Genomic DNA, 26,156 nt, shown 5'->3' with positions numbered 1-26,156 from the left:
CAATCCTCTCTGGTTCTCACCACCCTGAACAATTTAGTGTCATCCACAAACTTGGCCACTTCACTGCTCACTCCCAACTCTAAATCATTTATGAACAAGTTAAAGAACATGGGACCCAGTACCGAGCCCTGCGGCACCCCACTGCTTACCGTCCTCCACTGCGAAGACTGCCCATTTATACTCACTAAATCCCTGAACAATATCCATGATTTTTTTAAAAATTGTGATTAACCTAAATGACAAACAGTAATGTAAGGGTTTTGAGTTCTTCAGAACTATTCTTTAGGCTGGATATTTAAAAAGAACAGAGAGTGAAAGGTGAGAAAAAATGTTTCGGGCATGGATCTTAAGGCTGTTCCTCTGTTCTTGTTTGTTTCTGGATTTGTATTTGTATCAGTGGGCTATACGGAATTCCCTGACCTGCAACGTCTGGAATGCTTTTTAGTAAAAGAGTAGTTACTAAATATTATCAATTTTTAAAATAATATATTTGTAATGTACTGAGTGACGAGACGTGTTGAAGGCAACATGCTTTATTAGCGAGTACATCACAAGGCAGGGCAACGCGGGCCGGGTCCCGATTATATACATACCCCGGAACAACCCTCAGTCTGGCCAGGTCCCACCACAGATCTTGATTGGCGGAGTGTATTTGCGGAGCTACATCCGGGGACCAGTGGACTTGCATGTTTGAAGGGTCCCTGGGGTGCTACAAGGGGCCTCCCATCACCTTACCCCTCGATCCCCACGTGAGACTCATAAGGCTGAAGGCCAGGTGAGTTCCATTTGCTCTTAAACCAAAAATAGAAGCGGAGCTGGACCGCCTCATAGCCCAGGGAGTGCTAGAACTGGTATCCTGTGCTGCATGGGAAACACCCATAGTCACTCCAGTGAAGCTGAATGGAGATGTGTGCATATGCGCCGATTACAAGTGCACAATAAATAAGTCACTGCAGGACAACCCATACCCCGTTCCGGTGGTCAGCCACGTACTGGCAGCCCTAGCAGGCTCTAAGGTTTTTTTTTGGAAACTGGACTTGGCCCAGGAGTACCAGCAACTCCCGGTGGACGCTGAGACAGCAGAAGCCCAGACCATTGTGACTCACAGGAGAGCTTTTTGAGTGCGGCGGTTGCAATTTGGGGTTAGTGTGGCTCTGGGGATTTTTCAGAGCATAATGGATGCTCTTCTCAAAGGGATCCCCAGAGTGCAACCATTTGTTTTTTTGATAGTGAGAAACAATTTTATTAGTAACATATGGTAGCAAAACTATATCTACATCTTATAAAAACTTAAAAAAAGAAAAAATTTCTACCCCCTATCTTACTTTTCCCCCACCTCTCCCGCCGTTACTTGATCCTCGCCAGTGGGAACCACGCATGCGTCAAATCGGTTAAGACGCTCCCAGAACGTACTCCCGGAGAAATTTGTTATTAAGCCATCGAAGAAGAGAGATAAACTTCTGAAAACAGTTTGAAATATTTGTGAAAGGAAGCAAGACCTGGAGGGCATCAATCAGAGTGAGTCTTTGGAAGTGTGATTTCTTATCATCTCTTTACTCTCCGCTCCCTGGGAGGAGGCCAGAAAGCGAGAAGAGAACATGGCGACTAAAAAGGAGCTGAAGGATTTAACACAGCTCATTGCTTCTTCAGAACAGAATGTAAGGGGCGATATTAAAGCTCTTAAAACAGACCTGAGACAGATGGCTATAGAAATTAAGAACATAAAAAAGGTGGCTGATAAGGCAGCCAAAAAAGCTCAAGTTAATGAAGACAAAATTAAAGAGCTAACGAGCAAATTAGCGTTTGTAAGCGATCGTCAAAGGAGAAGAAACATTCGCTTATCAGGCATCCCTGAAGAGATTACACAGAAAGACCTTGAATCAAAACTACTGGAATGGCTTGAGCGATATGATTTAAGGATACAAACGGAAGATATAGAAAGAGTACACAGATCTCTCCGCCCCAAGCCAAGCCTGGGAGCAAAGCCAAGGGATGTTATTATGGCTTTTGCAAGAGAGAAAATAAGGGACAATATTTATAAATGTTTGAAACTTCAGAAGGATTTACAGTTTGATGATAATAAAGTTATAGTAAGACAGGACCTCTCTCCAGAGACACTCCAGCAAAGAGCATACTAAGACCTTATACGCAAAGTCTTGTTGAAAATGGAATATTATTTTCATGGGGCTACCCGGCAGTGATTTTGGTTTTTAAAGAAGGCAAGCTGCTGCGAGCTAAAAATCCAGAAGAGGCAAGAAAAATGTTGGAGAGATTGGGAATCAACATGAGGCCGTTAGAACCAGGAAATGTGGAGGAGCAAGAAGACGACCAACATGGAACCTTGTGAGAACACTTCAAGTAGCAGTGAAGAAGAAGGAGAGTCGAGTCAGACACTGCAAAGCAAGCCAAAGCGTTTGAGAAAAGACACTGGGGGCTCTTAGTAATGAGAGTCTCCAAGGAAATTTAATATTGCTTTCAATTTACTTTAAAAAAATTTTTTTTTTTTTTTGGAATAAGATGGCTTATAGAGAAATATTGAAATGAGTTACATTAATTAGATAGGGAGGAAGGGAAAGGAACGTGGACCCCAACTTAGCAACGAAGAGGTCAGGAGGTTATGCCACCTGTACACCCTTTGAGGGTTCTTCTTCGGGGAGGGGGAAGGGGAAAGGTAGTGACCATCAAAGTAAGAGAGGATAGAAATGAGCACATATGTATGAAATTTACAAAGGAAAATGGTTGAGACAATTAAAATATTATCTTTAAATATAAATGGGTTGGCTTCAGATTTAAAAAGGTATAGATTGAAAAATATGCTAAAAAAACAGGGAATAGATATAGTGTGTCTCCAGGAGACCCATAAAGGTAAAAAAGATAAAAAACCCCTACTAAACTCTACACTATGGGAAACAAGGGTGGAAGCAAGAGGAACTAGGAAGGCAAGAGGGGTAGCGATACTTACACATTCTAGCTTGAAGTTAGAAGTACTGGATCAAATATCTGATTTAGAGGGAAGATATGTTTTTTTGAAATTTAAGTTGAATAGTAGGAAGTTTACAATAGTATCTATCTATGCCCCAAATATGGGTCAGGTAAGCTTCTTAAATAAGGTGTTCCAGAAACTGCAGAACTTTTATGAAGGGGATGTGGTAGTGGCAGGGGATATGAATTATGATTTTAAGAAAAGTAAAACCTTGAAATTTAAGAAATGGAAATTGAAAGATGTGTTCACATATGAAGGGAACAATTCTCAACCTACATATTTCTCTAATAGATTTAAGACTTTTTCATATATAGATTATATTTTAGTAAAGGAATCAAATGAGTTAGAGGTGATGAAGGCAGTAACTGAGCCATTATGGATTTCGGACCACGCTCCTTTAAGAGTGCAATTTAGAATAAGTGAAGAGAGAAAAGAGTTTACTTGGAAATATAAGGCATATCTGCCCTTGACAGGAAAAGATCGGATGGACTTAAGAAGGGATATAGAATGCTATTTTAGAGAAAATAGGAATTCAGCCACAGAAGGAGTAGTTTGGGATGCGGCTAAGGCAGTTATAAGAGGAGCTTATATAGCTAAGGAAATTAGAATTAGAAAGGAAAATAATAAGGAAAGAAGTAGGATAGTAAATGAGATTAAACGAATACAGAAAGACCTACAGGGAAATTATAATAGGCAGTCATATGAATTATTCAAAAAACTTAAAAAAGATTTAGAGAACTTGGATTCATTATCTATGTGGAAAAAGGATATATTAGTTAAGAATGAGTACCATAGAATTAATATAAATACAATGAGAAGAATGGCGAATTATTTAAAGATGAAAAAGGAAAAACAAAAAATTGGATGTATTAAGGGAAATGGGGATAAACAATTTTTTAAAAATGCTCGGATAAGAGAGGAATTTGCTACATTTTATCAACAACTATTCAATTTGGGAGAAAACCAAAGATTCGAGGAACAGCTAGATAATAAATTAACGATAGAACAGAGAGAGAGCCTGAATAAAGAAATTACCCGGCAGGAAATAATAGAGGTATTAAAAAGGTTAAAAAACAGGAAATCCCCTGGTTTGGATGGTTTTACGGCAGAATATTATAAAGAAATGGCAGAGTTAATAATACCAGAAATGCAAAGTTTATTTAATTATATTTTAAAAGGGGGGAAAATACCAGATTCATGGAAAAAAGCTGAAATTTTACCAATTTTGAAGCCTCAGAAGGATCCCCTAGAAATAAATTCATATAGGCCAATTAGCCTGATTAATCAAGACTATAAAATATTTACAAAAATTCTAGCTAATAGACTAGAAAAATATTTACCAAACTTGATTAAGGAAGATCAATATGGTTTTGTTAGAGGTAGATTTATTGCAGATCCATTGAGAAATATATTGAATGTTTTGTTCTGTAAGGATAAGAAAACTTTGGCCTTGTTAAAATTAGATGTGTATAAGGCGTTTGATACGGTAAATCACAATTATTTAATGCAGGTATTGGAAAACTTTGGTTTTGATGGGCCCTTTTTAAATGTTGTAAGGGAAATTTATAGGGGGGGTAAAGCAGTAATTAGAATAAATGATGGGCACTCTAGAGAAATTTCGATACAGAGAGGAGTAAAGCAAGGTTGCCCATTATCTCCTTTGTTATTTGCATTAGCAATTGAACCCCTAGCAGATAGGATACGAAATAGTGGTAGAATTCAGGGATTTCAAATAGGTAAGGAAGAATTGAAATTAAACCTTTTTGCGGATGATATTTTGTTGACAATAAGTAATCCACTGCAGGCAATACGAGAATTGTTAGTTATTTTAGAAGATTTTAAGTTATGTTCGGGACTTGGAATAAACATTAAGAAATCAGAAATAATGTTTATTAATGTAGGTGGGGAAACCAAGAAGGCAATATTAGCCTTAACGGGGATGAAATCAGGAGTTAGCAAAATTAAATATTTAGGAGTTTATCTTAATAAAAATATAGAGAGGCTACAAAAAATGAATTATAATAAGGTGTGGTTAAAGATTTTAAAGAAATTGAAGGAATGGAAGAACAAAAATTTGAGTATCCTAGGGAAAATTAGAGCAATAAAAATGTTTATACTCCCAAAGCTGCTATATTTATTTCAAGTACTTCCTATAAGATTAGATCAGGAAACGATAAGGAAATGGGATGAACATATTAAAAATTGGGTCTTTGGTCGGAAAAAAGCAAGAATACAAAAAAAGTTGATATATATGCCCCAAGATGAATTAGGATGGGGAGTTCCATATTTACAAGCTTATTATGATGCAGTTCAGTTGAAAGCACTGATGGAGTTAGAATGGAGGAAAGGGGATAAATGGGTAAGACTTGAATCTGCAGTCAATAAGGGAGCAGGTAGTAGTGGAATTTACACGAGAGAGATAAAAAAGGTAATGATACAAACCGAAGGTCCAAGAAAAATAGCTTTAATTGTGTGGAAGAGGTGGAAAAAGATCTTAATGCCTTTAACCTCGAAATGGACCCCACTTAAGGATATCTGGGAAAAAGAGATGAACCCAAAATTCTATGAAGAGCTGCAAAGGGAAGACATAATAAGAGTCAAGGATTTGTACAATAGCCAAGGGGCCTTATTACCACTTCAGGAGTTGAACTGTAAGATAGGGAAACAATATTGGTTAAATCTAATGGGATTATATCAAACAATCCGACAAGAAAAGTATAAAGATGCTATTAAAAGAGATGACAATTTTATAGAAAAGGCACTATATGTGGATGAAAGGAAGAAAGGACTGTCAGGGATTATTTACCTTGAATTGGTAAAAGATAAGGAGTTCATGTATAGAACCTTAAAGAACAAATGGAATAAAGAAAAACAAATAACTGATGAGGAGGTGAATAAGTTAATGATGAATTTGAAGAAAATTAAGATAGAGAAATATAGAGAACTTGAAAGGAAGATAATCTTGAAATGGTATAGGACGCCGGCTCAATTGGCATATATGATTAAAGGGATGAAACCAATTTGTTGGCACTGTAATGCAAAAGAAGGGTGGTACTCCCACTTATGGTGGGAGTGCCCCAAGGTTATAGAGTTTTGGGGGAAAATTCGGGGAAAAATAGTGGGGGCATGTAAGTTTAATATTGATATAGATGGGGAGTTGTTATTTATGGGGGTACTGGAAAACAATAACATTGAGAAACAAAACCAGAGCATTTTCAAAGCAATGATATTAGCAGCACATGCAGTGATAGCATATGGTTGGAAGGAGAGCTTAAAATGGACCCTGGAAAGATGGAACAATTATTTGTATGAATATATACAATCAGACATATTAGAATGTTTAAAACAAGATAAGATATGGGATAGAAAAATTGAAGAGATAAAAGAGAAATGGGATATATACTTCTCATGGGTATTTAAGGGGGAAGCCAACAAAGCTATATTTGAAAAATTGGGAAAAGTGTGCTCATGGTTAAAAATTTAATTGTAACTTTAGTATGGTCACTTGGTGGGGGGGAGGGATATAAATAGGGGTAAAAATGGTGTCATAAGAGAATTGGAAATGTATTCTATGTAATGTAATATTTGAGACACAATAAAATAAAAAAAGGAAAAAAAAAAAAAACTTGATCCTCGCCAGTGTTATTTACTTAAAAGAAACAAATATTAAAGGTACCCTTAACTATTAAAAAACCCAAAAGTTATATTCTTGTTTTAAAAACTTAATCATTATCAAAGATTGTCCAATGTCCTTTTATTTTCCACTCTTTTTCTATGTATCTTCTGAACTTCTTCCACTCCAATTTAAAGAGCTCCAAATCATAGTCTCTTAATTTTCTTGTTAATTTGTCCATTTCACTCCATGACATAACTTTTATAATCCAATCCCATTTCTCTGGTATTTTTTCTTGCTTCCATAGCTGCGCATACAATGTCCTAGCAGCTGAGAGCAAGTACCATATTAAAGTTCTATCTTCTTTTGGAAATTTTTCCATTTGTAATCCCAGCAGAAAAGTCTCTGCAACTTTATTGAATTTATATCCCAAAATCTTAGAAATCTCTTGCTGAATCATTTGCCAAAACATTTTAGCTCTTACACAAGTCTACCACATATGGTAGAAAGAACCTTCATGCTTTTTACATTTCCAACACCTGTCCGGCATCTTGTTCATCTTTGCTAATTTTTTTGGAGTCATATACCATCTATATATCATCTTAAAACAGTTTTCTTAAATACTTTGACATGTTGCGAGTTTCATAGAGTTCTTCCACAAATATTCCCTAGATTCCATCTTTATTTCTTTATTAACATTAATTGCCCATTTTATCATTTGAGATATCACTACTTCATCTTCTGTAGACTATTGTAAAAGTAATTTGTATACTTTTGAAATTAATTTCTCATTATCTCCGAGCAGAACTTTTTTCATTTCTGTTTGTTCTTTCCTTATTCCTTCAGTTTTAATATCATTCTCCACCAAACTTTTTATTTGTTGCATTTGAAACCAGTCATATTTGTAACTCAGTTCTTCAGCAGTTTTCAGTTCTATTTTTCCACTTTGTATTTAGAGTGCAACCATTTTTTGATGACGTTTTGATCGCCGCCCTGGACGCTGAGGAGTTTAGCAGCTGGAAACGGCGGAGTACCTTGTGCAGACGGCTGCTGAACTCCTCAGTGTCCGGGGCGGCGATCAAAACGTCATCAAAAAATGGTTGCACTCCAGGGATCCCTTTGAGAAGAGGGGTTTTGGGGGAACTGCGGAGGTCAGTAGCCCGGTCAGGATGCAACCTGTCTAGCCTCGTGATCAACTTCCTCCCCATTAGTAACTCGGTAGGGCTTAACCTGGTGACGGGGTTGGGGGTGATTCTGTTATCAAATAGGAAGGCTGCCAGGCGGTGATCCCAGTCTCCCTGTACAATGCGACCCAGGGCCTCTTTAGTGGTGCGCACCATGCGCTCTGCTTGGCCATTGGTGGCTGGATGGAAAGGGGCGGACTGAATGTGCTGGATGAGGTACCGATTCAAGAACTCCTGGAATTCCCGGGAGGTAAAAGCGGTCCCATTGTCTGTGATGAGGGTCTTGGGAATCCCATGAGTGCAAAAGACCCTTCGAAAGGCTCTGACCGCCGCCGCGGTGGAGCTTGAAGCTACGGGAATCACTTCCAACCACGTGGTGTATGCATCGACTAAGATAAAGAATATATGGCCCTGGTTTCGCCCCACAAAGTCTAGGTGCAACCAGGACCACGGCCTCCTGTTGGACTCCCAGCGGTGGACAGGTACTCTCTTAAAGGGACAGTCTCTGACCTGCCTCCCCACAGGCAACGGAATAGCTGCCAGACCCCCCCCCCCCCGTTGCCCCACCAAGGGTGGGAATGAGGCAGAGGACAGACATCGGGGCTCTCCAATGGCATGCAGGGTCTGGGGCGACTGCCCCATGCCCAAGCTCGCTACCAGGTTCCAGTGCTGGAGATGCTGTCAATCTGCCCAGCCTCAAGAGAGGGAAGGAGGGGCAACTTGAGGGTGCACAATCGCACTTACCTGTCCGTGTGCGAACACCCATGTGCGCTGAGCCTGAGTGCAATGTGTCCTGTTTCCAACCCTGTTGTGGCTTGGAAACAGGAGAGATTAGCCACAGAGTAGAGACTATGCTCTCCTCCTCGCAAGTCAAATACCTCACACTGTACTGTCTACGTGCCTTCTCTGTGCAGCTCCCACCATCAAAGTGCTCCAGCCCTCACACTAAGTCAACATGGCAGGGAGCTCCATGGCAGAGTTCCGTGCTGCATGCTCTACCCTACCTGAAGAGTTTTGCGAGGCCAGGGCAGAAGCTTTTCTAGGAGATGGGGAGCAGCAATTGGGTGTTAGGAAGGGGACTCACCTGGCCCAGGGCGTGAGGGGATTGATGAGGCAATTGCATGGCTTTCTAAAGGGTTTGCAAGCTCTTGTGGTGGCGGCCTTTGTTTTCTGTTTCAACAGGTGTCTATGGGATACACCAGCTTTTTACTTGCCATAACTTTATGCCTCTTGGGGGGGGGGCGTTCCCAGGTTGGAAGGTCTTAGGGAGCCGACTAACACTGGCCACACCCCTGGGGCCACCCATCCTGCTCTGGCATGGCTTTCTCCGCCCCAGTTGCACCACAGGCAGGGCGGTGTGCCACTCCTCCAGCAGCCATGGGCAGGCGTACTCTGAGGCACCTGAAGATGGGTGTAGCTCCCATTTGTGCTAGCGTGGAAGGGGTTAGAGTGGTGCAACTCGGATGTCTACCCATGCAGTGGTTAGTTTGCTCCCAAAGCACTTTTTAAGTCCCCCTCCTTAGGATTGCGCTGTTAGTCTTGCTAATGTTTTAATGGCTTCCAAGGCAGAGCAGTTTGTTGCCTTCCCATCACTAGTAAAAAGGACTCTTTTATTGGCTGCTGCCTATTTGAAAAAAGAATGATTACAATAATACATAGAGGTGACAATTTTTTATTGTATAATAGATTTTTATTCAGCTGTGGTTTTATACTGTATGTGTTCACTTACATATGACAACAGAAATATGTATACACAAATATTTTGCTGTATATACATGCACTGGGATGCTCTGATTGCTATATGTGCATGCACTGGGATGTCCAGCATGTATACAGAAGAGTTATTTATTCAGGGAACGTGTCACGTGAATTCCTCCCAAATAAACTATAGCAGGGGTGGGAAAACTATGGCTCAGGAGCTACATGTGGCTCTTTCACACATATTGTGTGACTCTTGAAGGCCATCAGTGGGCTTGGAGAAGACATTTTTCTTTTTAAATCACTTCACCAAGCCATCTGGCAGCTTGGAGAATGCATTTAAAGTTGCTTTCTTCTACCTCTCTCTCTTCCCTCTCCCATCTTCCTTCCTGTCTTACAGCTCTCAAACATCTGCACACAATTATGGAGTAGTATTAAGTTACAGAAATTTTATAGACAAGAGTTTAGTTTTTAGGTCAGCAATTCATTTCAATTAAATCCTTTGCCAGACTTTAATAGTATTTAATAATATAATAAACATTTGTAGTTCATTTTCTTATATATACTGATATATACAACTGTGTGTCATTTACAATTTACAGATGTATTTTACTGTCCTCTTTGGCCATGAAGGGCAGAAGCCACTTGAGCTCCGTTGTGAGGAGGAAGTCGATGGAGAGGAATGGGTAGAAGCCATTCACCAAGCTAGGTATGAAGTCATCAATGAGATTATTGTCTGACTGATCAGTCCTTTAACAAAGTTTGAATCTACCACAATCTATCAGGAAGTTTCCAAAACTCTTTTCCTCTGGCTCTTTAGTATTACAAACACACAAAAATCTGACATCTTCTGTATGCAGTCTGTCCCTCCCCTCCCAATTCCCAATCAAATCCCAGTTTAGCATGGTGGTCAGCTATTTTGGTTTTGAACTTTGAGGTTGTCTCATCCTTCGGCTTTCTCCTGACATAGGCTTTAGTCCTAAAACCACACTGAATAAAATGGGACTTACTTCTGAATAGACCTGCTTAGCATTGCTCCCATATTCTCCCAGGTGGGTTTTAACCTTGGATTCACTACATAAACATTTATTTGGCTTCAACAGTATGCTAGGTACACCCCGTGGTACACCCCGGAGTTACGCCAGCTGAAACAAGGTCTTAGACGGCTAGAGAGGCAATGGCGGCGTACTCGTGACGAAGTGGCTAGAACATCTTATAGGGAGTTTATGAGGTCCTATGAGATGGCAGTCAAGGCCACAAAGAAAAGATACTTTGCGGCTAAGATTGCGTCTGCAAATTCGTGCCTGGCACAATTATTTAGGGTAATTCGGAACCTTACTACATTGCCACAGGGCAAACCAAATGTTAAGGAATTGGAGATAGGCTGTGAGGCTTTTGCAAAATTTGTTGTGGACAAGGTCCAGTCGCTCCGCCACGACTGCCCTGCCATATTAGATACAGTAAGTGAACTCGAGGCCCTGTGCGTGTCTTCTGGTTTGATCCTGGACCACTTCGACCCGCTCGGCTTGGAGGAAGTCGACAGAATCCTTGTCACTGCACGCCCAACTACTTGTGATCTGGACCCATGCCCCTCCTGGCTAATTAAGGCCTGCCGGGAGGAGCTAAGATGTCCTATACGGGACATCATAAATAGATCTCTTTCGGAGGGCTCTTTTCCAACACCCCTGAAGGAGGCAGTGGTCCGCCCTCTCTTGAAAAAGGCTACATCTGATCCGGCCGAATTGGCTCACTATCGGCCGGTCTCAAATTTGCCCTTTTTGGGCAAAATCATTGAGAGGGCTGTGGCGTTGCAGTTACGGGGCTTCTTGGATGACACTTCCACCTTAGATCCATACCAGTCCGGCTTCCGCCCGGGCCATGGGACGGAGACAGTGTTGGTTGCCCTCATGGATGACCTCCGGCGACATCTGGATCGAGGCGGCTCGGCAGTATTGCTGTTGTTAGACCTATCGGCTGCGTTCGATATGGTCCACCATCGGCTGCTGACCCGCCGCCTCGCCGATGCAGGAATTCGGGGGCTAGCCTTACAGTGGCTTTCCTCCTTCCTCGAGGGTCGGGGACAAAGGGTGGCGATTGGAGGAGAGCTGTCCCAGAGGCGCTTACTTAATTGTGGGGTGCCTCAGGGGGCAGTTCTCTCTCTGATGTTGTTTAACATCTTCATGTGCCCCCTTGCCCAGATTGCCCAAAGGTATGGACTGGGTTGTCACCAGTATGTTGATGATACCCAGCTCTATCTATTGATGGACGGCCGGACTGGCGACGTCCCTGTAAATCTAGACCGGGTGCTGCAAGCCGTGGCAGGGTGGATCAAGTCGAGTGGTCTGAAGTTGAATCCAGTGAAGACAGAGGTCCTTTGTGTGGGTCACGGCGGGCCAGGGGAGGAGATCTCCCTACCAGCCTTTGACAGTGCGTCGCTGATACCAGTGCGCAGGGTCAAGAGCTTGGGAGTGCTACTGGAGCCTTCCTTGACAATGGAGGCACAGATAGCAGCCACTGCCAAAGCCGCCTTCTTCCATCTTAGGAGGGCAAAGCAGCTGGCCCCCTTCCTGGAACGCGGCGACCTAGCAACAGTGATCCATGTAACGGTCACCTCGAGGTTGGACTGTTGTAATGCCCTCTACCTGGGGCTGCCCCTGTACTGAACACGGAAACTGCAGCTAGTGCAGAATGCGGTGACCAGGCTGTTAGTGGGGCTACCCCGGTGGGAACACATGCAGCCTAGGTTGCGGGAGCTGCACTGGCTGCCAATTGTGTTCCGAGTTCGTTACAAGGTGCTGGTTATTACCTTTAAAGCCCTATATGGCCGAGGACCTGCCTACCTTAGGGACCGCCTCTCTCCATATATCCCCCAGAGAGCACTGAGATCTAGCTTCCAAAATCTTCTAAAAATCCCTGGATCAAGAGAGGCCAAACTGAAAACAACACGAGACGAGGCCTTCTCAATAATGGCTCCCCATTGGTGGAATCAACTACCAGTGGAGGTTCGAGCCCTGCGGGACTATAATCAGTTCCACAGGGCCTGTAAAACTGTCCTTTTTCAAATGGCCTACAAGATGGAATCCTGAAGTGACACCTAGCCATCTGATATATATTGTGTTTACTATAGCACCTTTAACTGTTATGGTTTTAATTAATTTATTCGAATGTATTTTATTGTATAATGTATTTATCGTAATCATGGCACATGCCATGTCTGTGAGCCGCCCTGAGCCTGCCTTGGCGCGGAGGGCGGGATATAAATAAAAGTTATTATTATTATTATTATTAGGTTCTATACCCAAAATATGTGGTGTAATTCTTATCCTGTTTACAATCCCAGAAGGATGAACAGGCCAAAGGAGAAACCTGATCCTTAATAAAGAAATAATGGCAATACCATTGAGTTAACTGGTAGCTGAAGCAGATTAATGTGCTTCAGAGGGAAGCTTCCTGCTTTCAGTGGAGCATCCAAGTTTGTGAACATAGGAAAAACTCTGCTGAATCGGACCAGTGGCCCATCTAGTCTAGAATCCTGTTTCATATAGCAGTCAGCCAAACCCTTCAAGAAGGTTGTATGAAGTGTATTGTCATTTCTTGTCATGTATTGTGTGACAATTGACTGATGTAACTCTTGCAAAGCAGTAATAGTTCTTTATGTTGGCAGTTATTTCTTTGAATTTATTTCTTAATTATTGCTTATTTCTTTGAACATGCAGCAAGTTCAAGGTCACTGAGTCTGTCTTTTATATTAACATATTGGTATAGTTACTGTTATCTCCCACTGCCTTTCTGGTAACACTAGAACAATAAGATCATATAAGAGTCACTACTGACATGGTAACTGTAAAGTAGCTTTACTTCTAAGCATTAGAACTTTTCATGGACATTTATTATTGATTTTATATTTTTAAAACACATTGATTCTGATAAAAAGCAAACCATCCTCACTGTGATCTTTAAAAAGGAGAAAATGACTTTGAGAGCTCTCTTCAGTTAGATTTAATATAAGATTGTGCTGGAAAAGAGCAATAAAATTTAATAGCTATTCCAAGTCTCTTCCCTCCCACTCCCAAGTTGGAAAGTGGAGGCAGTTGTATTGTAATAAATACTATATTTAGGGCTTTTAAATTAAATAAATAGAAATAGGTTTATATTTTAAAGATTTATATTTTAAAGATTGCAAATAATATATTTAAAGCATTTTAAATTATTGATTAGAAATCAAGAAAATAATATAGAACTGTGAAAATACTTTAATTATTGTAATTACTTTTAATTAAATAATCACTTTTAATTAATTACCTTTAATTTAATTACTGGTACTGATTTTTCCTTGTCAGAGCTGTTCATCTCAGGCAGGCCAAACTGACAAAATTTAGAAAATTTGCAAGTTGTAAAACAAGTAGCATAGATATAGAATACTTTTATGCAAGATGACATTATTTTGTCCTGCAATGTCCATGTAAACCTTGTCTGCGACCAAGTAAAACATTTCAGTACTGGTTCCACTAAATCCCTCATAGGTCCAAAGGGCAGTAATAATTAAAATGCATTTTGTTGAAGAATGGCAACATGCTCAAGGTCAACTAATATTCTTAATGCCCTGGCTATAGTCTACAGCTCTACATGCAAAAAGACATTCCACAGTTCTCTACAAGGTGAATATACTGTACATGTTCATGGACACTGGTCGACTAATTGTTTTTGGGCTTGGTAGCCAAGGGTGATTTTTCTATTAGCAAACTGTAAAATCATATCTCACCAAAGGATACAGAAAATCAAAGGCTTTTATTGAGCTCATTATATGTGGGAGAGGAGAGAAGGCTCCCTGAAGAGAAGGGTGGCTGACTGGGAGGAAGATTCAGAAGGGATGATGAGAAGTCAACCAGGGATGATGGAAAGACTGCAGTGATACCTGGAAGAACCTGATGCTGGATCAGTTCACGGTTGATTATAATCTGATATTATAAATCTTCCTTAGTCACTAGAACAAAGCAGTAGACAAGTGGCACCTTTAAGACCAACTAAGTTTTATTCAGAATGTAAGCTTTCATATGCTCTAAGCAGACTTCATCAGACAAAAATGGGATGGCAACTCACTGCCCACTTTCTCTATATTTAGGACTGATCAGTTTGCATAGGTTGGTACTGATATATTTGCTAATTGAAACATTTTTTTCTCTTTGTAGCTATTCGGATATTCTGATTGAGAGGGAGGTATTAATGCAAAAATATATTCATCTAGTTCAGATTGTAGAAACCGAAAAGATTTCAGCCAATCAGCTAAGACATCAGCTTGAAGATCAAGACACAGAAATTGAAAGGCTTAAATCAGAGGTATGTTCCAAAATAATTTGCAGTTGTTCTATTGCTTCATTTCCTCCTGTACTGCCAGAAATGACTAATTTGCTTTTTAAAAGGTATTTAATAAATACCAAAACTCTCATTAATTACAGTGAAACTAGACTGACCCTTGTAACAAAGAAAATTATTATAATTACTGCCTAGTGATTATTCTGGCTTGCATTATTGAGGAAAAGCTTTCTGAATATTTTTTTCAACTCTTTCTTATTGTGTATTCATTATTGTAGGGTATAGGAATATGTCTAATTCATAGTTGTGGCTTCTGTGGAGTCCAGCATTAGGATTGCACATATACAGGAAAGCTACAGAGACTAACGCTCTAAAGCTTTCCAGTGCTTTACATAGTGTGAGGTGCACTCCTCACCCTCTGCTGGGTATCAGCCCTTTCCCTCTGAAACCAGCTCATGTCCAAGGAGATGCAGTGATCATTCCCCAGGTTCTTCCTTTGCTGTTTTGGAAGAAGTATTGTTGTTCACTTGACTTTCCATGCAGTTTGTTGAGATCTTTGTTTTTTCTGATACCCCATAGTCCGGGGGAGGCTGTGGAGCACTGCCCCCAGCTCCTCTGGGAAAGCCTGCTTTTTTTTTTTGCCATGGCTGAGGCGGTGAAGCGTTATCAGTGGTAGCTGGCGCCAGGAGAGCTGAGCAGGGCATAGTGCACTGCAGCAGCAAAAGCAGCAGGTGGAGAGAATGGAGGTGGAGGAGCAGGTGGTGGAGGAAGCCATGTAGAATGGGCCGAGGGGACGGATGGAGCTGCTGGCTGCAGAGTACCGAGGTGGAGTAGAGGGAGGTGGAAGGAAACCCTCCTGCTTGCACGCAATGTGCAGTCCCTTCTTGACTCTAAAGATTTAGGGTTGGCTGCCTTGACTGGCCACTTTCAGAGCCTCCAGCTTTTGCCTCTACCCCAGAAAGCTTCTGAGAAAAGGCAAACCCCACAGTGGATGGGAAAGGGTGCCCCCTGACTTTTAAAATGCTGGCTATGTCCCTACTGATGTCTGTTCCTTTATACAGGGTGTCAGAGATTCTTTTCCCCCTCAGAATAGCCCTCTTAAAAAGTGCAGTGAAAACAGCACCAAAATGGCTCAGACCGATGTCCATGTAGCAGGAAAATAATGGAGCTCCACACATTGCTGGTATGAAACGATTTTACTCTGGCACCAAAGCAGAACTTAGCCGGCATAAGCCCCAAAATGACTATGTTAAAGTTATTCTCATACAGCCCGTTTTTATTCACATACCAAACAAGCAGCCAAGCCTCCAGCCTTATCTACTCAACATTCCCCACCTCCTTGCTTTCCTTCCAGTAATTTTCCATTCCTTGTCCCTCTGCATTGTCAGCTTAGCAGAAGCTTCTCAGAGGGGCCTCTTTTATCTACTTTTTACAACCTTCAATCCACTCCCATTTGGGCTGTGTGGCCTCTAACAGTTACTTTAAACATTGCATCGGACATTCTCTTCTGAAGGCAAAAAAATATTTTCATTTATTATTATAGGGGTATTCATTAATTATTCAGGGGTCCCTCTTCATCCATAAGTTGTGTTGTTTGGGAGAGATTCATAATAGGTGTTTGTGCCTTTTGTAAGCAATTCACCCTGGAGAAGTGTGACAAGAGGTCTTCCCATCTGAAGTCAGCACTCCAGGAGAAGGGTTTATCAGTGCCATTGATATCCTCCTCTAAGTGCCAGTTGGATCCTGAAAAGAAGGCACATAGACTCTCTGTAGTGTCAGTGACTTAGCTCTGTCTTCAGATTCACCTGCTTGTTCTACATGTACAGTGGTTTTAGTTGTGAGGAATTGTTTTAAAACTGCTTATTTATGTTGTAATCTGCTCTGAGCCCTACAATTATGGGGGAGAGGGGAATATAAATCAGAAAATAAACAAATAAGACTGAGGTTTGTAGTGGCATTGGCTCTGTCTCCTAATGAGACAGTGGGATATTCTGCACCAATTTCACCTATTGAAGATCTTCATCTGTTTTCAGAGCAGCTAATGCAAAATTGCTGAACTGAACATTTTATGTTTGGATCCAAAGCTTACAGATCCTTTGGGTTCTGTACTATAATGCTCTTAGCCTGTAGCCTATTTCTGTAGGTCTTTGGACCAAACTAGCACCTCTACCTCCTTCTGCACATAAACTGGACAATATATACACATCAGCAGGCAAGTTTTTTGTACACTCACCATCCTCCTAACTCCCTTGTGGCAGAGGTTATTCCTCTGAACAGTGTTCTAGGTCCTGCTCAGCTCCTTCTGCCATAGTTAAATATGGTTATTTCCTAGAGTTCAGGGTTACCTGGTTATAACCCTGCTTCTTTCCCCTCCTCCAGTTAAATTGCAGGAGGAGGTTACCCAGCTCTTAAGTAAGGAGGCTATTTAACTAGTTCCCACTAGGCACTAGATATGCTAATTAATGGTTTTTACACTCATTATTTTGGTGGACAAAGAGGAAGGAGGAAAGAGACCAATTTTAAACCTCAAAAATTTGAATAAATGTTTAAAAGCTTCCAAGTTCTGTATGTTATATTTCTTAAAGTAGTTACATTGTCGGAAATAAACAATAGGTTTGTGGATTTAAATTTCCAAGATACTAATTTCCACTTCTCTATTCATCATCACAGCAGGAAATATTTAAGATTCCACTGTGGAGCTGCTAAGTACCAGTACACTTTGGGCCTTATTACAGCTCCTAGAGTTTTTACAAAGTAAATGGCTGTGCTGTTGCTCACCTGTGTTTGCAGGGTTGCAGTACTTAACCCTGTCTGGATGACTGGCTCCTCGTGGCACCATCTGCCAACACTTTGTTTCATAAAATACAAGATCTGAATTTGTTCTTGAATTGGAAGAAATCCAAATTATAGCCTACCCAATCTATCCAATTCATAGAAGCAATTCTCAGCTCCTTGGCGGCTTATGCATTTCTCCCTTTAGATTAGGCACACTCTCTTTTTTCAAGCGCAGATTCCAACTTGCCTTGAATATTCAAAGGTTCTTATGTTTTGTGGCCTCAACCACAACTGTCCTATGCTCACTTACATGTGAGACCTCTGCAAAATGTGGGTTTTTTGCACTTTTCAATCGTTGTCACCATCCCAGTGGAAATAATTTTCTGTGTTTTAAAATATTCTCAGATCTTCAGCTATTACATAGGACAGTAGAATGGGTGAATAAATCCTTGCACTGCAGCTCCCCCTTCCACTAAATATAATGTGGATAAAGTGGTCCTCCATCCCCATTTGCAGTTTCTCCCCAAGATTGTGTCCAGTTTTCACCTTTTCCAAGATATTATTCTGCCAGTCTTCTTCCCTGTACTATCCTTACCAGAAAAGTACATGCTACACATTTTGGCTCTTCTAGCATTTGTGTTATATTAAAAACTTGTACAAAATTCCACAGAGATTCAAATATCTTTGTCTGTTACAGGGGGACCTAGGAAGGGTCATTAATTTTCTCCTTAGTCCCTTTCTCAATGGGTGGTGTCTGCTATTGAATGCTCTTAGGCTATGGCTCAGATACCTTGTTCACTACCAGTTACTGCTCATTCCACCAGGGCTCTGGTGTCATCTGCTGCTGTCCTCAGTGGTATGATTTTGTGACATCTATAGAGCTGTCATGTGGTCACTTCCATCAGATATTGCTTGTGGGCTTAAATTTAAGATGTGTGTCAGATGTTGGAAAGCTATTCTATAGAGCAGGGGTGTCAAACTTAATTGTTATGAGGGCCGGATCTGACATAAATGAGACCTTGTTGGACCGGGCCAGGCCAGGCCATGTCGGGCCATATGTGTACCTATTTAAAATTAGGTAGCATAAATATAAACTTTTTAAAGGACACAGACTAAAGATTTTTAAAAATAACTTAAAACATGTTTAAAACATTAGCACTTGTTGATCTTAAAGGTGCTTTCTTTGTATTTCCCCCATGGGATCCAGGAAACTGGGCAAAGGAAGCTCTGGCTCTTTCCCTCCCTCCCCAGGGGACCAGGGAGGGAACCAATGGAGAAAACTGACGTTTTGCTTTATAGTTCCTGTGCAATTGAGCAAGCCTTGCAAAGCAAGCTGAGATGCAGAAGGAAGCAAGAGAGAGAGAAGGGAGCAGACAAGAGCCAGTTGCTCAGGGGCCTGATAGGAGCCCTCCAGGGGCCTGATTTGGCCCCTGGGCCGCATATTTGACACCTCTTCTATAGAGTGTCTTCAGATAAAGGACCACTTCCAGGGTAAGTGAGCTTGTGATACTGCACAGAAACCATAAAGATTAAAACAGGGTTGCACTTGCCTGAAACTGTTGTTTGTCAACTGGTCTTCACTACAGGCACACATCTCTCCCTCCTTTCCGCATGGTTGCCTCTCTTCTTTTAGAATCATACAATACTTCACAGGAGTGAAGGGGAGAAATGTGCAAAAGAGCAATTCCCATCTCTGATTATGGGCTGTGCGGTGAAGCTGAAGGCACTTCAGAAACTGCTGGAAAATTTTATAACTTTCATCTCCACAGCTGGCCTGCTCATACATCATCTCAATGTATTTCTGGATAGAATACTACTTGATGAACAAGTTACAAGTAAAGGCAATCCTGATTTTTCCTAGAGCTTGCATAGCTTTTGGCTCCCCCCACCAAAGCCCATACATCCCAAAACAGTTTTGTAATGTGTCCTGCAAAGTGCTTGACAACCATCCCTGTTTTTGTAGTCCCAAACAAACTAAGAGACAAATTATGACCCTAGTGGCCACCAAACAGTGTTTGGTTTGGTAGTTAAATGTATGAAAACCTATCCTAGGGTACTTCTCAGGGTCATTACAGTATTGAATTGAACATAAAGCTGCTTTACACCGAGCCAGAACCAGGCCTAGCGCTTGGGAGTAGGCCATGTCAGTGACTGCTTCAGCCACTGCTTGGCCTACAGGGCGGCGCAAGGTGCCCCTCCCCATATGCCAGCTGGCACAGCTCAGGGAGAGGAAAGAGGCAGTTCGACCTCACATCCAGGCTGTCTCTTCTGCAGGGAAGACAATCCGAGAACGATGACGAGCCCCTGCGCTAGCTCTTTCCCCTTCCTGAGACTCGGGCAGAGGAAAGAAAGTTTGGCTTGGCTCTCAGGCTGGCTTCCCTGCAGGAAAGGCAGCCTGAGAGCGAAGAGGACACCCCGCGCCAGTCTTGGGCAGAGGAAAGGGGCAGCTCAACTTCACTCTTGGGCTGGCTCCCCTGCAGGAAAGGCAGTCCGAGATTGAAGAGGAGGTCTGGCTGCACCAGCTCCTTCCCCAGCCCAACATTCAGGTGGAGGAAAGAGGAGGTTCAGCTTTGCTCTCAGACTGGCTCTCCTGCAGGAAAGGCAGCCCGATAGCGAGGAGGAGGCCCCGTGCCAGCTCTTTCCCCCGCCTGAGACTTGTGTGGAGGAAAGAGGTGCAGGAAGGTTGGGGGGGAGCGTTTGCATAGAGGGCTCCTCAAGAGGAACCCTTCCTGCAAACGGCACTGGGGGCCCTCCCCCAGTGGAGGGGGGGTGGAGCCTGCTGCCATTTCAGACTTTGCCAGGGTCTCCCGAGGATCGAGAGTCCTCGGCAAAGTTGGGGTGGGGGGGTTGACCGTGATGTCATTGTTACATAACCAGTGCGCACACTTCACATGCGCTAAGATAACAGGGGTGGGGGGCAGAGGATTGCAGTCCGGCCTATGGGCGCAGGCACCCCTAGCAACAGGCCTGGCTAGAATATTGTTCTGTCAAGGTCAGTTCCATCTACTCTGACAGTCATAGACTCTCCAGAGTTCTGAGCAGAGGTCTTTCATTTTACCTATTACCTGATCCTTTTCAATGGAGCTTGAATTTGGTTCTTTCTCTATGCAAAGCAGATGCTGTACTACTGAGCCAAAGTCTCTCCCCCTTGAAGGCTTTACTGTAGTAATTCTCCGCAGGGTCAAGAAGACTTGAAATTATAACTTATTAGACTCTGAAACTTATGAAAACCCTTAATAACACTCTTGCTTTTGCCAGATTGTAGCTCTCAATAAGACGAAAGAACGAATGCGACCTTACCAAAATAACCAAGAAGAAGAAGATCCTGATATTAAAAAGATTAAAAAGGTAAGTTTCCACAAATCCTGCTTAAATGCAAAAAATTCAGTTTCTCTATCAATATTTTTAATCATCTATATATCTGTTTCTCCCGAGCCAATCTGTGGATATCTAAATCTTTGGACTGGGCCCACGCTGACAGAAAGAACATTTCCCTCCAAACTTGGGGGAGCCCACCTCTAGTGCAGAAAAAAATTGAAAACTTAAAAATTACATGGATAGTTTAACTCCCCCCCGAAACAAGAGTGTTACCTGTGCATATGCAATCAGTGCACATACCTTAAGTGTCAGCACTCAGGAGATGCATTGTTGAAGGAACTTTCAGGGCCCAGGGGCAGCAGCAACAGTGAGGGGGGACAGGGAATCTGGCAGTGATGTTGTTGGGGAGGTGGACCACTGATGAAGAAGATATTGGATTTATATCCTGCCCTCCACTCCGAAGAGTCTCAGAGCGGCTCACAATCTCCTTTACCTTCCCCCCCCACAACAGACACCCTGAGCGGTGGGTGGGGCTGGAGAAGGCTCTCACAGCAGCTGCCCTTTCAAGGACAACCTCTGCCAGAGCTATATTAGATTATTCTGCTGGAGTTTTAAAGTGAAATAGATACCAAGAGAAACAAACACATTTACACTTAACAAACTGAATTATAACATTAGGGTTTGTAGAATCTTTCGGGCTCAAGTGCCGTGTTCTACTGGAGAAAGTTTTCCTTCCAGACATTTTGTTCTCAGCTGTGGAGAACATCCTCAGTGGCGTTGCAGCCGGAGCAGGCGCTCTGACCTTCTTGGCTGCTATGCATTCACTGAGGATGTTCTCCACAGCTGAGAACGAAATGTCTGGAAGGAAAACTTTCTCCAGTAGAACACGGCACTTGAGCCTGAAAGATTCTACAAACCCTAATGATGTTACCAGCTGTGAAAACCTGAAATCTTTGATGAATTATAACAAACAAGCAAGAGACCTGCAAGGACTTGCAGGGGGGCTTCTCATTTCCTCCTTCCCTACAATTTCCACTTTCCCTTCCCATAGCCTCTCCCCTTTTCCTACTTCCTTATCGCCTTCTCATCTACCATCCAACCTATCTTTATATAGTCCCTGTCTTCAACTTTTACTCCCCCCACCTGGCAGCTTTCCCCTGGGAAAACTATGGTCCAGTTGAGTGGTGTCACCTGCCAGGCTAAGTTGCACGGGCACCTCACTTTCCCCTATATCCCTTGAGAATCTGTAACTGGGCCAAAATTGTCTAGTGAGTTTCCATAGCAGAGTGGTGAGTCTAACCTGATTTCCCAGATCCTAATCTGAGACTCTATCCACAACATCATAACAGCATTCATAAGGAGGCTGCTTTTGAATAGTAGCAAGTAGCCAGTCCTAGGTGAATCAATCAAGTCATGTGCTATAAAGGCACCTAGTAGTTGCTGCCAGGACTGGCCTAGTCCTCCCACAAAGGTAAAAAGGGGGGCTCTCTCCCTGCCTTTTACTGACATAAACCAAGATTTGAAGGCTGGCAATACTGTTGGGATTGCCTAGCAACCCCCACAACACCCCTTGCAGAGTGCATTGATTTCTCAGAAGTACAGCTTCTCCTATCAGTCGTTTTGTTTTGTTTAAGATTTCAAATTTTTCTGCAAACCTGGGGCTTTTTCAGGTTTGTAGAGAAGACTATTTGGTTTCTTTAAGTTATTTAAAGTGGTTATTTGCTTTCAGGGCCACCACAATTTGAGCCAAACTTACCCATTAGCCTTTGGAAGTACCTACTATCAATTTGTGAAAACTGACTTGGGGAACCCCTTGCTGCAGTGGTGTGGCTTGGTTTTCTCTAGAGTTTTCCTAATAGGCAAAGGCTTGACTAGGGCCTCTGTGCTAAAGGATTTATCCAGTCTGGTGGCAACCTAACTTCCTGGTGTTTCTGGGGGAAATACCAGACTCTGGACCTGTGTTGGACTATCAGTTGGCAAGTCTGCTGACCCACCTTGGCCAGACAGGTGGCAGACTTTGTCACACAAACAGAGACCTGATCTTTTGGACAAGGCCACATTCTCTGCAGTTAGGTTTTTTTCCTGAATGGGGTTGCCATATCCAGACAGGACAGATTACTAGAGATCTAGAATGGAAATCTAAAGAAAGATGAGATCCCGAGGGAACCAGGCTCTGAGCTCTCACTCACACCAAACTTCCATTACACTGCAGAGAAAACTGAGTCTGCAGCTTGGAACTTTGTGCTGTGATTCCAGGAGATTTCCAGGCCTCCCCCTGAGAACTGGCCTCATCTAATTTTAGTCCAAATCATTGCTCTTCTGTTTCTTTATTTTATTAAGGGGAGAGAGAAGAAGAAGAAAACATTGGATTTATATTCTGCCCTCCACTCAAGAGTCTCAGAGCAGCTCACAATCTCCTTTATCTCCCTCCCCCATAATAAACACCCTGTGAGGTGGGTGGGGCTGAGAGGGCTCTCCCAGATGCTGCCCTTTCAAGGACAAGCTCTGTGATAATAATAATAATAACAATAACAACAACAACAACAACAACAACAATAATAATAATAATAATAATAATAATAATAATAATAATAATAATAATAATAATAATAATAAATTTATTCTTATATCCCGCCCTCCCCACCAAAGCGGGCTCAGGGCGGCTCACATGACATGGTTTACACCATGATTACACTAAAATCCAATCATTACAATAAAAGACAATTAAAATAGTTAAATACATTCCATTAAATTAAATAAACAATAAAAATTATTAACAGCTACAAATTAAAGTGCCACAGTTCAGTATATGTATAAGATGGCTAGGTGTCATTTCCGGGTTCCATCTTAAACGCGAGTTGACAGAGGGTGGTTTTGCAAGCCCTGCGAAACTGATTTAAGTCTCGCAGGGCTCGCACCTCCTCTAGTAGTTGATTCCACCATTGGGGAGCCATTGTGGGGAAGGCCTGCTCCCTTGTTATCTTCAGTCTGGCCTCCCTTGGTCCAGGAATTCGTAGTAGGTTTTGGGAACTGGATCTCAGTGCTCTCTGGGGAACATATGGAGAGAGGCGGTCCCTAAGGTAGGCGGTCCCTAAGCTAGGCAGGTACTATGACTGACCCATGGCCACTCCAGCAGGTGCAAGTGGAGGAGTGGGGAATCAAACCCGGTTCTCCCAGATAAGAGTCTGCACACTTAACCACTACACCAAACTGGCTCTCAAACAGGAAACAGGAGCTGCCAGTAAGGGGTCTGGCAGCCAGGGAGCCCTGAGGGTTTACACTCCCTCTCTCTCATGACCCAGTGAAGTCACCCTGCTGGGAACTACACAAGAGAAAATCCCTCTTGCTTAGAGGCTTCATCTCCTCTCATTCACACACACCACAGAAATCCTCCCAGATCCTAGCTTCTGTGCTTCAGCTCCTAAGCAGAGCCTAATAGACAGAGCTTAAGGGGTGATCAGACCCTTCTCTCCTAAGGAGAGGTAGCAGAATTCCCAGACAGTTCATACTCACAATCCTGAAGATCTTTCAATTCCCTGCAGACGTCGGTTCAACCAGGCACGGGATCTTGGTTAGCTGGCTGGGCACCTTCCCCCACCGGGTCGGAGAGAGCTGAACTCAATAAAAAATGTGACCGTGCCACCTAGTCCATTCTTCCCACTATGAGGGTGGAAGGCAGACGGTTATGCAGCCACCCCAAGGGGAAGAAAAAATCCTTACCCTGTTATTTCCAGGCCAATCGCACCAAAATGAAGCAGAGAAATAACGAGGTCCACACACTTTGCTGGTATGAAACAAATTTACTTTGATATCAAGGCAGAATTTAGCCAGCCATAGGCCCAATATGACTAAGTTCAAATCATTTTACATCCAGCCAGTTTTATTTATTTATTTATTTATTTAGACTTATATCCCGCCCTTCCCACCGAAGTGGCTCAGGGCGGCTTACAACATAATAAACGTACATAAATTTAGCATAAAAAACATTTACATAAGAAGATTAAAACAATAAATTAATAAGACATAAAAACATAAAAACCAGCGGTCTATTAAATGCATTTTAGTTCCATCTAAAAATTTCTCAGTGTCAGTTAGTTGTTGTAGGCCTGCCAGAAGAGGGCTGTCTTACAGGCCCTGCGGAACTGCCCTAGGTCCCGCAGGGCCCTCACCTCTTCCGGCAGCTGGTTCCACCAGTAAGGCGCCGTTACCGAGAAGGCCCGATCCCTGGTGGATTTCAGACGGGCCTCCTTTGGCCCGGGGATTACTAACAGGTTTTGTGAACCCAATCGTAGTACTCTCTGGGGAACGTGTGGGGAGAGACGGTCCCTAAGGTAGGCAGGTCCTAGGCCATATAGGGCTTTAAAGGTAATGACCAACACCTTGTACCGGACTCGGAATGTTATTGGCAGCCAGTGCAGATCCCGAAGCCCCGACCGAATGTGCTCCCATCTTGGGAGCCCTAATAGCAGCCGGGCAGCAGCATTCTGCACTAACTGCAGTTTCCGGGTCCGGCACAAGGGTAGCCCCATGTAGAGGGCATTACAGTAGTCCAACCTCGAGGTGACCGTGGCATGAATCACCGTTGCTAGGTCGTCGCGTTCCAGGAAAGGGGCCAATTGCCTCGCCCGCCTAAGATGAAATAATGCGGACTTGGCAGTGGCTGCAATCTGAGCCTCCATGGTCAGTGAAGGCTCCAATAGTACCCCCAGGCTTTTGACCCTGTGCGCCGCTATCAACGGCGCACCGTCAAAAGCTGGCAGGGGGATTTCCCTTCCCGGGCCACAACGACCCAAGCAAAGGACCTCTGTCTTTGCCGGATTCAGCTTTAGCCTGCTCAGCCTAAGCCACCTAGCCACTGCCTGCAACGCCCGGTCCAGATTTTCTGGGGCGCAGGCAGGCCGGCCGTCCATAAGTAGATAGAGCTGGGTGTCATCAGCATACTGATGACAGCCCAGCCCATACCTTCGGGCAATCTGGGCAAGGGGGCGCATATAGATGTTAAATAACATCAGGGAAAGTACCGCCCCTTGAGGCACTCTGCAATCAAGCATGTGTCTCCGGGACAGTTCGTCACCAATCGCCACCCTTTGTCCCCGACCATCAAGGAAAGAGGAAAGCCATTGCAAGGCCAGCCCCTGAATCCCCATGTCGGCAAGGCGGCAAGCCAGCAGCCGATGGTCGACCGTATCGAACGCTGCCGATAGGTCTAACAACATCAGCACCGCCGAGCCGCCTTGATCCAGATGCCGCTGAAGGTCATCCACCAGGGCGA

General features: G+C 43.0%; 1 protein-coding gene across 4 annotated transcripts in view; it reads left to right on the top strand.

Moving 5' to 3' along the window:
- Positions 1-26,156, top strand: part of RASGRF2 (Ras protein specific guanine nucleotide releasing factor 2) — a 183,478-nt gene that overhangs the window by 28,795 nt on the left and 128,527 nt on the right. For 3 of the 4 annotated variants that reach the window (XM_060235762.1, XM_060235763.1, XM_060235761.1), the window contains exons 2-4: positions 10,081-10,187; positions 14,668-14,815; positions 20,825-20,914. In XM_060235762.1, coding sequence (XP_060091745.1) covers positions 10,081-10,187; positions 14,668-14,815; positions 20,825-20,914 — 345 coding nt within the window. The remainder of the gene's footprint in view (positions 1-10,080; positions 10,188-14,667; positions 14,816-20,824; positions 20,915-26,156) is intronic. The other variant, XM_060235764.1, reaches the window with a different exon arrangement.

The sequence above is a fragment of the Heteronotia binoei genome, chromosome 4, assembly GCF_032191835.1.
Source record: "Heteronotia binoei isolate CCM8104 ecotype False Entrance Well chromosome 4, APGP_CSIRO_Hbin_v1, whole genome shotgun sequence".
Taxonomy (NCBI): Eukaryota; Metazoa; Chordata; class Lepidosauria; order Squamata; family Gekkonidae; genus Heteronotia; species Heteronotia binoei.
Note: the sequence above shows the minus strand (reverse complement) of the source record. Positions and strands in the feature narration are given on the sequence as shown.